The sequence below is a fragment of the Sceloporus occidentalis genome, unplaced genomic scaffold, assembly GCF_023333645.1.
Source record: "Sceloporus occidentalis isolate IW3139 unplaced genomic scaffold, rSceOcc1.0.p SCAF_3, whole genome shotgun sequence".
NCBI classification, from domain to species: Eukaryota; Metazoa; Chordata; class Lepidosauria; order Squamata; family Phrynosomatidae; genus Sceloporus; species Sceloporus occidentalis.
This window is the reverse complement of record NW_028316983.1, coordinates 104301268-104318612: the sequence shown is the minus strand read 5'-3', so window position 1 is coordinate 104318612 and position 17345 is coordinate 104301268. Positions and strand designations below refer to the sequence as shown.

The 17345-nt window shown below is 38.2% G+C and overlaps 1 protein-coding gene across 5 annotated transcripts in view; it reads left to right on the top strand.

Moving 5' to 3' along the window:
• FNBP1L (formin binding protein 1 like) overlaps nucleotides 1-17345 on the top strand; it is an 82794-nt gene that overhangs the window by 41552 nt on the left and 23897 nt on the right. For 3 of the 5 annotated variants that reach the window (XM_089515725.1, XM_089515723.1, XM_089515728.1), the window contains exons 3-9: nucleotides 3556-3609; nucleotides 5764-5911; nucleotides 7604-7666; nucleotides 10924-11028; nucleotides 12198-12326; nucleotides 14369-14515; nucleotides 15816-16019. In XM_089515725.1, the coding sequence (XP_089371851.1) occupies nucleotides 3556-3609; nucleotides 5764-5911; nucleotides 7604-7666; nucleotides 10924-11028; nucleotides 12198-12326; nucleotides 14369-14515; nucleotides 15816-16019 (850 nt within the window). Of the gene's footprint in view, nucleotides 1-3555; nucleotides 3610-4367; nucleotides 4540-5278; nucleotides 5912-7603; nucleotides 7667-10923; nucleotides 11029-12197; nucleotides 12327-14368; nucleotides 14516-15815; nucleotides 16020-17345 lie in introns of those variants that run through there. The other 2 variants (XM_089515726.1, XM_089515727.1) reach the window with 2 other exon arrangements.

Genomic DNA, 17345 nt, shown 5'->3' with positions numbered 1-17345 from the left:
TATTACAGGAATTTGAGAGTTTGATCTCTAACAATGTATAAGGATAGAAATACAGCCACTCAGATCACAAGCCACATTCACACATGAGGGTAACGAGGTTCTGACAAATCCTGTTTTCTCTGCATGCTGGTGCATGTAGCCTATTGCGCATTGCTTTGCTTTTTCCGCTAACATGGATATTGCTTTAATTGTGCCCCAAGACTTGTTTAAGGGGGGGCATATGGGATATATATATATATATATATATATGGGAAAGGATTGAAATTTTGAGACAATAGTTTACAACTGTGCAGATATCACTGACAATATATATGGCAGAAATACTCTGCACTCTCTTAGGTACTTCTGCACCTTGGGTACTGAAATGTCCCATCTTAATGGGTGAAGGCTAATGAATTTTAATGATAGTGTTAAAACAACCCCTTGCCGCTTTAAAAAAGTGCTAATTACTCGACTTTACTTACAATTAACTCATGTTGATGAATTGTCACTGCCTTACCAACATTGAAGTAGCTGTGAAGTCGAAGGTTTTCATGGCCGGCATCCATAGTTTTTTGTGGGTTTTTCAGGCTATGCAGCCATGTTCTAGAAGGGTTTCTTCCTGATGTTTCACCAGCATCGCTGAAGATGCCAGCCACAGATGCTGGCGAAACATCAGGAAGAAACTCTTCTAGAACAGGGCCACCATAGCCTGAAAAAACCATAAAATACTATTGAAGTAGCTATTTTGGAGCAAAGAAACTTCAAAGAAAGATTAGAATGAGAGCCTTCAGAGTTGCAGTTGGTTAGAAAGTTCCCATCTGTCAGAGGTTTGAATCAGGATAACAGGTTTTTATCACACTACATGTGCTAATTGACTTACATAGCACCAGCAGGTTTCTGTTTATTGGCACATTTTATGATTGGCCAGTGTAAGTAATGAAATTAACACGATCAGTATTTTGTGCATATACTTTCCCCTAGACTTCACTATCCTACAACCCCATCCCCAACCATGTGTGCTGTTCATATGTTTGAAATTCTGGATAGCAGTTTATGTTTCTGATAAAGTGAGCTGTAGTCCATGAAAGCTCATATTGTAATAATTGTTAGTCTTTAAGGTGGTATAGGACCCTTTGTCAGTTTTGCTGCACAAGACGTAACACAGTTACTCCTTTGAAATTACTTTGAAGGGAAAGTCTCTCACTGTCCAGCTTTTCCTAGTTTTGAATACTTGTTCTTCACTGATAGCTTCTATGACTGTACAGGCAAATCTCATTTAACTAACCACTAACAATGATGCTCCTTTTTACAAAGATTTTTGATGCTCTCTCAGTCCTCCTCTTCCTTCTTTGTCTTCTGTTTTACTGGAAGTATTTTTAGCAGCATTGATATTGGAAAGAAGGTAAAGCTGGGTTGGAGAAATATAGATTTTCAGTGTTGGGTTGCAGCAGTATGTCTAGAGTAAACAACTTAGGCCTGATACAGACAGCCAAAATAAAGCTGCTTTGAGTCACTTTGGAGGTACGTATGGTGTTTCAATGATACATGTGTCCTAAGAGTCCAGAAGCCACACCAAAGCAACGATGCAGTCCTAAGGACTGGAGTGCAGCTTTGGGGCATAATTGAAACACCATACCTCCAAAGTGACCCGAAGCAGCTTTATTTTGGCTGTCTGTATAGGGCCTTAGTAAAGCTTGAGCTGGGAAAGAATGAGATTCTACTCTGGCTGACTACTTTAGCTGTGTGGCTGCCTACAACAGGCAAGGTAAACAGCAGCTGTCTCCATATTACATTATTGAGATGTGAGAACAGCAAAACAGAGACAAAAAGGGGATACCAGATAATTCTTCTTCATCAGTTATCCCGTATGTTACAATCTATAAGTTTAGCAACTACAATGAAATTCATAATAAAAGTGGAGGATAGTGAAAAGGGGGGGGGGGATCCCTGAATGGATTTGAAATAAGACTTCAAGTAGTATCTAGAAGATTCAAAATGTTTTTCTTGCTTGGGCAATTCTTATCTGATTTGTTTCATATTGTCAGTTTTGGATAAAAAGTTTGCAGAAACATATTGAACTGCTTTCTTTTTGTGATGCAGGAATCAATCTCTATTCTTTCCATTTCTATCTCTGGTACCAAATTTTCAGTTACAGAAGTAATACCCAGGAACTGAGTAACTCTTAATTGAAGTATAGTGGTACTGCAAATCAAATGTTAATGTTATAGGCCTGTTACAGACTGCCAAAATAATGCTGCTTCGGGTCTCTTTGGAGGTATGCTATTTAAATGATACATGGGCCCTAAGAGTCCGGAGGTTGCGCCAAAGCCACACTCCATTCCTAAGCACTGGAGTGCAGCTTTGGTGCAGCTTCCGGATTCTTAGGATGCATGCATCATTTAAACAGCATACCTCCAAAGTGACCCGAAGCAGCTTTATTTTGGCAGTCTGTAACAGGCCATAGTGTTTAGACCGCACATAACCAAGGAAGAAAGCAAGAGAGTTTGATTTTAAGATCCAGCAATAAGCCTCCAGTAGCCCTAGGGCAGATTGTACAGATGTTTCGTTCCATTTCCTTAATGCATCACTTGGGGAAAGAGAAAAGATTTCCTGCTGAAGAACACTAAATATATACATTATTTCTTTGTGGGAATATTTGTGGGCAATGAAGTAATTTGACGCCACTGGAATCTTTGGAATTCCTGCTGAACTCTTTAAAAAGTTCCCAGCTACTCATTCTGCTCTTGCCGCTTCAGCTTCATTTAGGAGAACAGTCTGTTCTTATTGGTATATATATTTTTACTGCTATGGAAGCAGACCGCTAAAAAGGTTGTTATTGTCAATTACAAAGTAATGTGTCAGTGTATCCATAGGAGACAAACACTCTTTTTTGTGCCTCTACCTTTGTTTTAACTATTCTTATCTTGAGTAGAAAGAGAGAAACACAATAGGCTGACTTTGTTCCCACAGTGGTTCAGCGGTAGTAAAAAAAAAATCCCTCCTGCTGCATTAGCACTTGGGAGAAATGAAAATCCCAGTACCTCTGTATACATCTGTAGTCTTGAATATAGGAAAATAAATTTCTTTCAGTTGATTGCTTCTGTGAGAGAAACAAACTCTGGCTGCATCAGTATCCTAAACCACCAATTTAGGGTTGTCTGGGTGTTTGTTGTTGATAAAAACATTGTAAAGCATGATGAATCAAGGTGTGTTCTAAGTGAGGCAAAACAATTACATGGAAAAACAATTGCATGACAGATTTTTCATCTAAACATTGATAGAAGTGTGTCAGTGCGCAGCACTAAAAACAGACTGGAGACAAGTAGCAGACTCCATGTTCTCTGTGGTTGAGAATGATCCTGAAAGTCTAAGACAAGGCTGAATCACTTTGGTGGGGCTAAAGACCAAAGAAGAAAAATATTTTTATGGTGAAAGAAATTCTTCTAAGGGGATCTCTATGTGGGACTATGTGGTATAAAACCCATGTGGCTCACAAGTCCATCCCTTAGACAAATATGTGGACAAATCCTGACTTGCTTTTGAATATATATCTATATTTTCTTCTCTTAACAGAAATCTGGTGAAGAAGTACTGCCCTAAACGTTCATCCAAAGATGATGAGCCCAGGTAAAATGAATGTTGGTTTTAATGGATGTCTTTGTCTGCAAACAGTTTGAATGAGGTCCCAATCCTAAATACTTTTTGCCTTCTTGACCATTTTATATGGGATTGCATTAGAATTGGGAATTTCTGTTACCCTGATGTTTTGATGGGTTGTATCTTTTCGTGGTAATGCACTAGTAAAATGTTTCTATTACTTTTGGAAATCCCATTTTCATCTCCACTCTGCTGTCAGACTCAGTATTTTGACTGTGGATGTGCTAGCCATTGAGCTAACTGTGCATTTCCTCAAAATTTCTTTGGGTTAAGTGCTGCTTTATCTAGTTGTGCAGATTTTTTTCACTAATCATTACACAAACATTAATAAAACCATGTGACCTCTTGTACATTTTCTGCTAATATAATATGGTTATAAACCTACATATTCAGAAACTGGAAAAAGAACAGTATAATTTTCTGCACCAATTTAAAAGGATGTTTTTTATACATCCAGGTTTTTAAAAAATCATTCTTGGGGCTCCTCTTAATATTATGCCATATAATTTGGTTTTGCTATGAACAGAAGGCAAGAGAGGGAAACCTGGGCCCCCCATCTGTTGTAAGACTCACAAATCATTTCAGCAATCATAGTCAATGGTGACAGATGATGGCATGGCAGCCTAAAAACATCTGGAGAGCCAGAGGTTCCCCATTCCTACTCTAAGGCTTAATTCTCAGAACAGATGAGGTTAATCTGTTTCTGGGCTATACTGCTTCCTCCTGATACGGAATAATATGGTTGAGTAGTTCTTGCTACAAAATTATTCCTTACATTACGTATATCTGTTTAGGAGAAAGGTGGCCTAGGACCTTTCTGCCACATCATCTAGTTTTCTTTGTAAAGTTATGTTTTTTCAGGAGAATCACCAACCATGCAATTCCACATTTGCAGATGATGTGAGTAAAGCTCAGAGCCAGGTTTTTATCTTCGTTTCCTGTTGTAACATCCAGCCCTTAATACAGTGTTTAAAAATTATGTTCTGCTTTGAAATCTGTTCGTATATTAGACAACAATCATGTACTGTTATTAATTTTTATTTAATCATCACAATTTCAGCATAGTATAAGGAGAGAAAAATTCAAAGACTCCTTTCCCCCATCACTGGAGTGGTACCATTGTCTTAGTGCACTTGAATTGGACTGCTTGGCTACCCTTAAGATAGACACAGTAAATCTGAGGTTTTTCCAGAGAGCACCTGTTCTTCTTTTTCTGATCAGAGATGGTTCATGTCTGATTTTAAAACAGTACAGTAACATATCAAAAAGAAGTGTATTCTTAAAGGAAAATGATAACCACAGTGTTGCAATAGAACTGGTTTATTATCAGCTTTGTCCCAGTATCTAGTCACTGCTGGGATTTTAGTTTATAAACCAAACACTTTTTGTGGAAGATCATTATGAAGTCCTCCACTTTACTTTTAACATCTTAAAAGAAATCTAGATAACAAGGCTTCCAGATGCTGATATGGCATTCAAGATCTGACACCTAAAAGAAATGGCAAACATTCCACAGGTTTATAAGAGAGGTCTACTTTTTTTTAAAATGCAGTGACATGTTTGTTTGTTTCTCCCCCTCCATATACATTTTCTACCCTTATTGTTTCCCCCTCTCCCCTTCCGCTCCCCCCCCTTTTAGTGCCAGCAATAATGTGGCACCTTTCCCTCCAACCCAAGAGGTGAGCAGGCAAACAGGCAGCTGTCTTCAGAGCTGGTAGCAAACTTGTGCAGTAGATCATCCATCGGGGTTCATATGAGTGGTATGATTGGCATGTTCCTCAAGATCAAGCAAATCATCTCTGCAACAAGTTCAGCTTCCCAAGCCTAGGAACTTAAGTCCATTCCTAAGCTCAGTCCTTCCATTTCGCATCTTAAGAGATACCACTTTACTGCAGGGCCTTTCAGGTAGTATTCTTTATTCTTTTCCACCTCTTGAAATCTGTTTCCATTAGAAAAAAAGTGTGTGTGAAGACATGTGTATTTTGGACGTTTTCCAGTGTGCATCTTTTTCTGCAGTTCATTTTCTTAAGGTCTGTGCCATGCTAGATCGTGATATGTTTCCTGTTCCCTTTGTGGAAGAAAAAAATAAGTCAATGTGACATCTGTGTTTCCTTCCACTGTCAGGTTTACCTCATGTATAGCCTTTTATAATATCCTTAATGAGTTAAATGACTACGCAGGACAGCGAGAAGTAGTAGCAGAAGAATTGGGCCACAGGGTATATGGAGAACTGATGAGATATTCCCACGATCTCAAAACAGAAAGAAAACTGGTAAAGAATTGTTTTTCTTTGGTTAGAATTCATTATTTAGTTTTATATTTGTTTGGCTTGTTATCATAGTGAGGACAAATTTAGAAAGAAGTTGGTTGAACTAACCTCTTTTCTGTGTAAAAGATCTTTCTGTGGCAGGGCTGAGCAACTGCTGGGGGGCAGTCCACTCTGGCATATTGTGTTGCACTACAGGTGGCAGTATGTCCCTTTTGGTTGCCATTTTTAACTGAATAAGGGCTATGGAACAGATCTGAGAAAAGCTAAGCTGTCATGTTAACAAGTGATTTTTCTTGCATAATAGCCCCCTTCCTCCCCTCAAAAGGCCTGAAAATCAGGGGGAAAATAGATTACAGTGCTTTGAAGGACTCTGGGGACAGCCAGGGGGCTTGGGGGGTTTCATAAGTGGGGGTTAGGGATCATTGCCTGCCCACCAGCAGAATTTTGCACACTCCTCTGACAAAAGAATAATCTCTCTCACAACTTTGCAGATGTGCATCTTCAGGTCACCTGTTAATTTATGGCGATCCTATGAATTATTCCATAGGGTTTTCTTTGGTGAGGAATGTTTAGAGGTGGTTTTGCCAGTTCCTTCTTCTGAAATACAGCCCGTAGCACCTTGCATTCATTGGCGTTCTCCCATCCAAGTACTAACCAGAGCTGATCCTGTTTAGCATCCAGGATCAAATGGCATCTGATGCTCTTTCTACAGTGGTCCCCAGACCTTTTTGGGCTACTGCCTCCTTTCCTCTTGGGTGACAGCCCTAGCACTTCCCCAACATCTATTTCTTCATATTAGGTCTACTGTTTGTGGAGCAGCAACTTGGCCAGCAGTGCCTCTCACCCATGCAGTAAAGGCCAGCACAAGTGAGAGGCATCCAACTCTCCACCTTCTCCTCTTCTGCCTCAGCCTCTTCTGTGCAAATAAAGCAACAGCAGCAGCCGCAACCCAGACTTGCTACTCTGTTTTGCCTCCACCAGCCTTACAGCAAATGGAAGACCAGCTGGCTGACAGCTTGGTTGCTGCTCTCAGGGTAGTCGAGCAGCAACCAAGGAGTCAGTCAAACATTGACCAAGAAGCCTCTCACCTATGCCAACATCTGGCACAAGGGAGAGGTTCTCAGTCACTGCTCAAACAGTTGCTCACTCGCTTCTCCCTTTGTACTCAGTCACCCTGGGAGCAGCAGGTGAGCATCTGCCTGAGCAGCAACGAAGAAGCCTCTCACTCATGCAGTAGAGGCCAGCACAGGTGAGAGGCTTCTCGGTTTGCCCACTTTGGGGATCACTGTTTAAACCATCAAAAGATACTCTGTTTATATTAAGATTTGCATGTTTGTTTGAAAATCAGCCCCATTGTGTTCAGGGAGGCTTATTTATTAATAGGTTGAGTTGCAGATTGCAGTGTTGATTATATATATATTTATTGTAAGTTTCCTCATAGTTTGTGGAGAATTGGGACACACGTGCACTAAATAAATTACTTTCTGCTTCTTCTTTTTTACAAACAGCTGTTAACTGTTAATGCTGGCATTTTAATTCTCATTAGTGTGAGTTTTTTTAATTGCTATTGTAATTCCCTCAGTGAAACAGATAGCAGAAAGCACAAATATCTTGTTAATAAGAGAGTTAATAGTGAGACAGAGATTTTTTTCATTTTGCTTGTTTGTTAACATTTCTGTTTTATAACTTTCCCAGCACCTTCAAGAAGGCCGAAAAGCTCAACAGTATCTTGACATGTGTTGGAAGCAGATGGATAATGTGAGTTTCTTCCCAACTTTTTTTCTTTACCTTGTAGTAGTAGAGTATGGTGGGCAATTGGTGTTAAAGAGAAGACACTGTGGATTAAGTTAACACTGAACTGTTGCACTATTTTAATTTTTGAATATATTACATAGATAACTACATAAATCCCAATCGGCAAAGGGATCAGGAAAGTCTACCTACTGTCACCTAGGCCCCGTACAGACAGGCCAAAATAAAACTGCTTCAGGTCACTTTGGAGGTATGCTGTTTCAATGATGCATGCGTATTAAGAGACCGGAAGCTGTACCAAAGCCAAGAGTCCTAAGAACTAGAACGTAGCTTTGGCTCAGCTTCTGGACTCTTAGGACGCATGCATCTTTGAAAGCGCATACCTCCAAAGTGACCCGAAGCAGCTTTATTTTGGGATGTCTGTATGGGGCCCTATTCATTTAACCTGTATGCAGAAAATATTGTACGTAGAGCAGGCTTAGACTCAGAGGCAGGAGGAGTGAAGATAGGAGGAAGGAACATAAATAGCCTAAGATACGCAGATGACACAGTACTACTAGCAGAAACAAAGACCTGGAGCAGTTACAGGGGAAGGTCAGGTAGGAAAGTGTCAAGGTTGAATTAATGCTGAACATTAAAAAACAAAAATAACGACCACAAAAGTTCTACAAGAATTCACCCCAGACAACAAAAGGATTGAAATAGTCAAAGAATATGCATACCTTGGTTAAAATATTGATCAGAACAGAGACTGCAAAAAAGAAATCAGAAGAAGACTAGGATTGGAAAGAGCAGCCGTGAAAGAAATGGAAAAGATCATAAAGTGTAAAGACATAACTCTGAACTCTAAAGTGAGAATCATTTAAACCACTGAATTCCCCATCACCATTTGCGGATGTGTGATTTGGACAGCCTATAGGAAGAAAATCAACTCATTTGAGATGTGATGCTGGAGAAAGGTACTGAGAATACTGTGGATAGCCAAGAACACAAACAGATGGTTTCTAGGACAGATCAAGCCTGGACTATCCCTGGAAGCCAAGCTGACTAAATTGAGGCTGTTGTACTTTGGTCACATCATGAAGGAAAATGAATCATTAGAAAAGACAATGATACTAGGAAAGTTGGAAGGCAGCAGAAAGAGAGGAAGACCACGTATCAGATGATTAGATTCAATGAGGGAGAACACAGTCCTGGGCATGTGGGACCTGAGTAGAGAGGTTGAGGACAGTAGGTCTTGGAGATGTCTCATCCACAGGGTCACCATGGGTTGAAGTTGACTTGAATGCAGTTAACAACAACAAATACAAATTACTGTGGTTGTGGATATAATTATACTGCTGATTTATCAATAACCAGGCTATTATCTACAGTAATGTGGCCTTTGAAGTATTCATAGACTCACCTTCAACTGTATTCGAATTGTTGAAAATACCTTGCCCTGTGGCTCTTGACATGGTGCTGGAAACAACTTTCAGTTCCATAGAATGGAAGCTCTACATAAACGATACTATTTAGGTTGGTTAAAATCAGTGGCTTTAATCTTTCTTAAAAATTTTAAGTAATGAATTTTTGATGGATCTCAGTTTTATTTAAAAGTTGTCAAACCCACCTGTTTTAGTTCCACCTTCTAATCCTCATTCTTCTCAATTGTCATATTGTTCCAAAGCAGGTGACATTATTTCCCTTCAACTGTTTTGTGGCCTCTGACTGTGGTCCTCGTCCTCTCACTGAATTTGCCATAGTGAACTTAGGTGTGTGGCGCACATGCTCCTTGTCCAACTCTAAATCCCATTTGTGTTACATGAGAACTACACAGTAATAACCTTCCTTATATAACAGGCCAGTTTCCTAACTTGTGTGATGAGAGTTAAAGATATAGCCATGTTAGTCTGTAGAATCAGTACGTAGATAGATCTTGTAGCACCTTTGATACTAACTGAAAGAAAGAAATTGGCAGCATGAGCTTTCAGAGGCTTCATTCTACTTCCTCAGATGAGGTGTGGTGAGGTGTGTCATGATACATCTTCTTCACTATGTACATAATACCACATGTAATCAGGCATTCTCTATAGAGGCATGTACATGAGATGGATTTGAATCTCACAATCCCCTCCTTCCTCTTTTTAATACAAGAAAACCCCATCATTATACATGCAGGTCTCTGGCTAGAGTTCCTGCTTCATTATTAAGAACATCGTGGTCAAGAAAGGTCTCCATCATGCAAACTGGATTGCATGAGTCAGGCTCGTGTTCCTCCTCTTCCTATCTCCTTCAGTTATCAGTAGATACTCTTCAGAGAAAGTGTACCATTTCCTCAGGAATACAATATTGTGCTTCAGTTGCTGGAAAAGTTAGTGCTGTAGTGACAGAATGACTGACTGGAAGGAAGACATATCAGTACCGTGAGGAGAATGAGTAACAGTTGTTCATGTATTACTCTGTACACTTTACAACTTCCTGAATGCAAGTAGTGCATTTTTTCCTGCACTCCCCACCCCTCAGTCATTCCTTTTAGACCTCAGATTCGTTTGCAAATATTGAGGGCAAGGGAGGTTCTAGTCCTAAAGGAAGTGGGAAAGAAAAGGCTTCCTTCAAATGCCTAAAGGGTCAAGCTGGTTTCTAGCCTTTGCTTCAATTAAGACTCAGTCAACAAAGCTACAGCCCTGAGTTTTCAACACCTCAGCAGGGCTGTTGATAACTGAATGATTTAGAGATCGTCCCATTCATAAGGTCACCATAAGTCAAAGTCAACTTCATGGCAATTAGCAGCAACAGCAAAGTCTCTGTTTTATAGGTGGGCAAATACAGTGGGTCCAAGGGCCAATTTTCTGCCATTAAGGGGGTTGCATGTACTGTGAAAAATGCCCCCTGCCCAGGAATTGTCTTTGTCTGGTTTTGAACAGTGGGTGTATTTCGATGTTGGGAGGAGACCCTATGGCCCGTTTATATTGTGAATTGCTACGCCTACATGGTTCTAGGAGAAGCATTTCACCTTTTTTTGGCCAGAAGATGGGACGATCCAAGGTTTTGTTGTCTTTGATTCACACAAGTCAAAGACTACAAAAAGGTTCAGGAGGTCACATGTAGCCACAAGGCTGTACTTTGCCTACCCTTGTTCTACTTTAATGTAAGAACCTATACGGAAAAATAAAATACTGCAGAATTTAATGGTAGCCATAATTGGGTCTAATTTTTTTTTAAATGGCACTTCGTATTGATTTGTAAATGTGACATGCTGTCTTCATATCTTCATATTTTAGAGCAAAAAGAAATTTGAGAGAGAGTGCAGAGAAGCAGAAAAAGCACAGCAGTGTTATGAAAGACTGGATAATGATACCAGTGCCACTAAAGCGGATGTTGAGAAAGTAAGAAAGCATGAGAATGGCTAACACTATTTTTGTTTCTGTAGTAAAACTTGAACACTATAATATTTTGTGGAAATTAGGTTATCTTTTAAAAACCTAATGGTCTTATCAAGGGGTCAAGAAATCACTGGCATTCAGATATCATACTTGCCTATTCTCCAAACTGGTTTGGGGAAACCCTTCATACAAAAGCTGCATCTGCACTGTAGAAATAATCCAGTTCAACATTAATTTAATTGCCATGGCTCAGTGCTATGGAGTTCTGGGAATTGTAGTTTCTTTGGCACCAGAGGTCTTTGACAGGGAATGCTAAATGTCTTACAAAACTACAGTTCCCATGATTCAGTAGCATTGAGCCATAGCAGTTAAAGTAGTGTCACACTGGATTGTTTCTGCAGTGTTTACACAGCCTGAGATAACAAGCTGCAGTTTGATCTTGATTTGTAATCTTGTTTTTGAGGATTTCCTGGAGGTGTCCTTTCAAATTCAGATGTTAACAACAAGCATTTGCCTCCTATAGACAGGTTTCTATATCCCAATATTTACATTACTGTAAGTTGTTTAGGAAAGTTTGAAATATGTTACCTTTTAATTGCAGAAAACACCAACTCCTTTCTATTCAGCAGAAATTTACTTTAATATAATTTAAAGACAAAATATTTTTTCTTATGCAGATATATCTCAGTTAATGAAGAAGGTTTATTCCTGGGCAGTAAGTGAGGCACATACTTTTCACCTTGACTGTTTAAAGCAGGAGCAAACCGCTAAAATAAGACTGGCTGGAGAAAAATCTAATTCTTTCTCAGTTCAAGCTTTATTGCATTGGTTACTGTAGACACAGGTTACTGCAGCAACCTGACACAGAAAGTCTTCTTTGTCATCCTCTCAGTGCTGATGATACTAAAAACATTTAGCCAGATAGAGGACCAGGAGGAAAGGTGCTCTTCATCAGTGCAAGTTTTTTGAAGGCTGTTGAGAATGGTTGTATTTATAAACAGAAATAGTTACTTGATATTAATCTGGAAACGCTAATGAAACTTAGATGGCATACTGAAACATCACCAGAACTAAAGGAAGCTTGTGACACGAAAGCTGAGCATGTTACAAAGTTTATGTTTAAACAAGAAACGTAAAACACTTTTTGGGTTGATCTTTTGCTGTCTTCTTAGGCAAAACAGCAATTAAACCTGCGTACACACATGGCTGATGAAAACAAAAATGAGTATGCTGCACAACTACAGAATTTTAATGGTGAACAGCACAAACATTTCTATATTGTTATTCCTCAAATTTACAAGGTAAATCTTTCATTGACATTTTTTTATTTACTGAAGACTAGAAATAGCGTCCTATGTTTTGTTTTGTTATTAACTAAAAAGTTAGATTATTTTTGTTCTCTTAAAATCACCCCCCCACACACACACACATTTGCACACACACAAACGCTCATCCCCTGGCAATCACCCCTCTCCTCTAGATTTAATTGATTGGTTAGCTAAACATGCAGAGTTTTGGCACATTGAACTTTTCATTGGGTTTATGGGGCATTGTATTTTATTGTATTTAATGTTTTTAATATTGTTGTAAGCCACCTCAATCTCATTGGAGCATGTATAAATTAATTTATTGTTGTTGTTGTTATTGTTATTATTACATTAGGATTAGGTGGGAAAACTCCATCTGGTAGTTCATCCAGAAAATCTGGTAATTTCAGGGGTCATGTCTATGTACCCAAAGGTATCTGGACCATAGAATAAGAAATCTGGCTCCACACAGTACATGGTTCTCTGCCTGTTCTGATCCAGGGACATTTTGATTGCTACTAGATTGTTACTAAATAAGTGCAGAAAAAAGCCCCTGAAAAGAAAGAAGATTAGGAAGCTGTGGGGATGTGCCTTGCTTCTGTACACAGATGCAGCATTCCTTTTTGTAAACTTGTTGTCTGTGTTACCATTATTATTATTATTATTATTATTATTATTATTATTATTATTATTGTAGTATGACAGGTGTACCAATCCCTATCAGATGCTGTGAAGCAGCAAATCAGAACTAGGAAAAAAGCACTCATCTAGATATATTTTGCATATTTACAGTGGCCTATTCAGAAGGGGAAAAAATAATCTATCTACTATTGTTTGTTATGTGGGATTGTTTCTGCTGTCTGGCAAACCTGTATAAGTGCAAGGCCCTGCATTTTGAGTTTCGGGAGTGTACAAGAGAGTTCGTTGAAGGGGGCTATAGAAGTTAAAATATAGCTATAGTTGTTGAATGAAGACCCAGTAAATTATTCTAGTTACATCAGCATTTCTTCTTAAAAGGATGAAATTAGTATTTTGAGTGCCTTACTTTTTTTGGAATCCCAGATATTTCTTATTTCTAAACTATGTCAAAGCATTGCACAGTATGTTCTGACATTGACAGCACAATCCTATTCATGTTTCTTGAAGTAATGTTCCTGACTTTAGTGGAAGAAAACTGTTCATAGCCTCAGGGTACTTTCTGTGGCTTTTAACCAAGCCCCCCAAGGATGCCTTGGTAATTTTTGTTCCTCTTTTGATCAGTATCTTGGTTATTAAATCTGTTTTATTACTGGAAAAAAGAAGATACTGACAAGGCCATGCAAATGTACAAAATAGCTGCATAAGATTTTCTAGCAGTTACAAATGAATACTTTGGGGGGATATATTTTTCTCATCTAGAACAGATTGTGTTCCTTATATCCTATTAACCTTGAACTTCCAAAACAAGTATATTTTGAACCTTGTTTCAGGATAATTTAGAAACTCTTAAATGTATGGTCTCAGTACTGAAGTAAAATAAATCACTGTTGCCCTCTTCCTCATTTAGTTTTCTGTGGATGATGGCTATTTACCATAATATTTAATTTTAATTTTCAAATCTAGATTAGTTACTGATATTTTGCCAGTCAGTTTTAGAAGTTTGTGCATATCCTCCACAAGTTTTCTTTCATAATATGATGCTGGATAAAAACCATACAGTTAATAATGTTTTTAGTAGAAACTGAGTGGACCAGTAGCCCAAAATATATGAAGTACAGTGGACCCTTGTTATACGCTGGGGTTTGGTTCCAAGATCCCCCGTGGATAACAAAATCTGTGGATGCTCATGTCCCATTAAATATAACGGCATAACAAAATGGTGTCCCTTATAAAAAAATGGAAAATCAAGGTTTGATATTTGAAATTTATACTTTTTAAAAACATTTTCAAACCGTGGATGCTTGAATCCGTGTATAAAAAATCCGTGTATAAGAAGGGCCAACTGTATCTGCATACTATTAAGAGAAAGAGATTCAGGCTTCTCTTTATTACTGTAGCATCTCCAGGAAATGGATGAACGAAGAACCATCAAACTTAGCGAATGTTATAAAGGGTTTGCTGATTCTGAGCGCAAAGTTATTCCAATAATCTCAAAATGTTTAGAAGGAATGATTGCTGCAGCAAAATCAGTAGATGAACGCAGGGTAAGTTGATTTTATTTGGATGCTAGTAGCATTTTAATACTGAACATTTTGCCTTTAAAGTATTAATTTTGGACGGGTCCAACCTCATATAACCAGATAAGGAGTTACAACAGCTAAGGCCACTCATTCCATTTCTATATAGCCAATCAGCCACATATTGTTCCTCTTCAAGAGTTTGATAGTACCTCCCTCTCCAACCAAGCAGCAAAAATACAAGGCTTAGCAAGGCTTGGGTGACCCATGCCTGCTAGTGGAACTACAGTTAGTTATTTTACCTGTTTTACGTATTTTATGTCTCAATCTTTGTGATGAGTTCATAGTGTAAGTAGTGATTTTATCATAGATGACTCAGGGTTTGTTTGTTTTTTACATTTTTCCCAAAGGGAATGCTAAATCAGAGTGCCACTAACTGTAAGGTTCAATTCTTATAGATTGCGTCCTCAGAGTTCATTTGATATATCTTCAAATATTTGTGTTAGTTTTACTGTCCTCAGCATTTCTCAACACTCTGAGGTTTTAAATATCTTCCATTTGTTCATTTTTGATCTGTCCTTTTTTCCATCAGGGAGCGTAAATAAAGAGGTATAAAATTCATATTACTACAGTGCTTGGAATAGATTAGTCTTCAGCCTCATGAAGTAGATTATGGAACAAATGCTTATATTCTTAAACATTTAACATTGATTTGACATGTCAATGTTTTTAAAGGATAGAGTAGGCACATACTGAACAGTAGCAAAGTAAGAGGCCCTGAGATTGATGCAGTATTATTCTCTGGTGGAGAGTTGTTTTCCACACTGAGACATTTGGGATCCCTGATAATTTGTTCTGTACTTTTATCTAAACCTAGGGGTACAATCAGGTGTGATCTTATTGCGGAAGAGACAAGAAGTGGAAGCATTTAATACTTCTGCTTTATGTACGTCGTATCCAAAGTAGTTTTTGCTCATTCAGTACCTGAGTCATGTTCAAAACTGTCTTTACCCTGAAAGCTTACACATTTCTTTTATGGAGGTATGTGTTTTCCAGTTTGGAAGAAGTGAAAGAACAGAAAATACCAGGTGCTTAAACTTTCTGTTCTGTCTGCAACATCATTATATTAAAATTCAATCTAGATAGTTGTTCAGAACAAAGACCATGGAAAATAATGCTTCCAAGTGAATTATTTTTTTCTGGAACATCAGAAATTTCTGATGGTCTCTTTTAAGATGTTTAAAAGTTATATTTTTAAATATAACTTCAATTAAACCATTAGTTCTTTGTGTAATCATATTATAACCATCATATCTTTCCCATCAAGGACTCTCAAATAGTAATAGACTCTTTCAAGTCTGGTTTTGAACCTCCTGGAGACTTTCCATTTGAAGATTACAGTCAGCATATTTACAGGACTGTTTCCGACGGAACAATCAGTACACCAAAGCAGGAAGGGATGAAAATCGATGCAAAAACCACTGTGGGCAAAGCTAAGGGCAAACTGTGGCTTTTTGGAAAGAAACCAAAGGTAAGAAAAATCATTTGCAAATGAAAACACTCAGGATTTGTGGTTCAAGGATCAAATAGCGTCCTTTGAATCACCTTTAGAAACACAGTTCTGATTCCATTTTGAAAGTGTTCATCTAGACATAAAATTCAGAGACATAGCTGTGTTAGTCTGGAGTATCAGTATGCAAAGGCATCTAGACATAATTTTCACTAATTCACCTGTCTGTTTTGGACATTCAGTATGGTCTATTGCCTTACTTTGCTTTTATATATTCCTGTCACTAGCTCATTTTGCTAGTCCAGCAGCCAACTCCCAGTAGGTCTAAGATGTATCTAGTCCCAAAAATCAAAGACATCTGCCAGAGCCGCTTTATCTGCTTGGAATGATCTCCCCAGTAGTTGGTCTAGCAGTATCCCCACCCCCATTTGACCCTAGGACATGGCTAACTGCAACTGGTATGGCTAGATCACACTCTATCATGTAGTCATGCCTGTATTTCTATGGGTATGGCTGCTGTGTTGAAACTTGGAGAGAGTTTAAAAGAAGTTGAATAGTGGGTCTTAATAGGTTTCTGAACTTTTAATATTACAAATTTATCAGTTTGTTCATCAGTTCTTTTATTTGTTAGCAGAACTTGCATTTATGCCGCTCCCTGTCTATAATGTACAACATTAGAAATGATATCACTCTAAAGATGTACAAATAGGTCTCAAATTTAAAGGGGAGCAAATGCTTAATTTCCTCAGATGTGTGAAAAATGGAACTGAGTGCATCTTTCCAACAAAGAACACAAGTAATAGATTTGGTTTTTCCCCTCCCATTAACGTTTAATGGAATGTGTGTGAAATTTATGGAGAATATATCCCTGATAGAGAAATTAACTAACCTTTTTGTAACATGCATACATGTGATACTTTATCAAAGTTGTTTCTTCAATCCTTTCAAAAATCACGCTTTGAAAAAATGCAGCATTGAGGGCATGCAGATTTCCAACATTAAAACAGAAGAGTCACTATTGGGCTTTGAAACAACTTTTATGAATAGTGGAAAACAAAACAAATAGATGATAGAAGGGGGGGAAAACCAAAACAAAACCAAAGTCTGCTATGTTGACTTTCATGTCTGTTTTTCAGTGGTATAGCTTTAGGAGAGCGGTTCTCCATTGTTGTTTTTGAAACGCCTATGCAAAAATATGTTTTTAATTAAGTAGCATTTAGGACTAAAGAATCTGTTTTTCTCTTTTCTTTGTCTTCTTAAACTGTTGCTGTTATTTCTCAATCTGACGGTAAAACAACAAAGAGTTTTGTGGTACTGTAACGATTAAAAAAATTATTATGACCTATG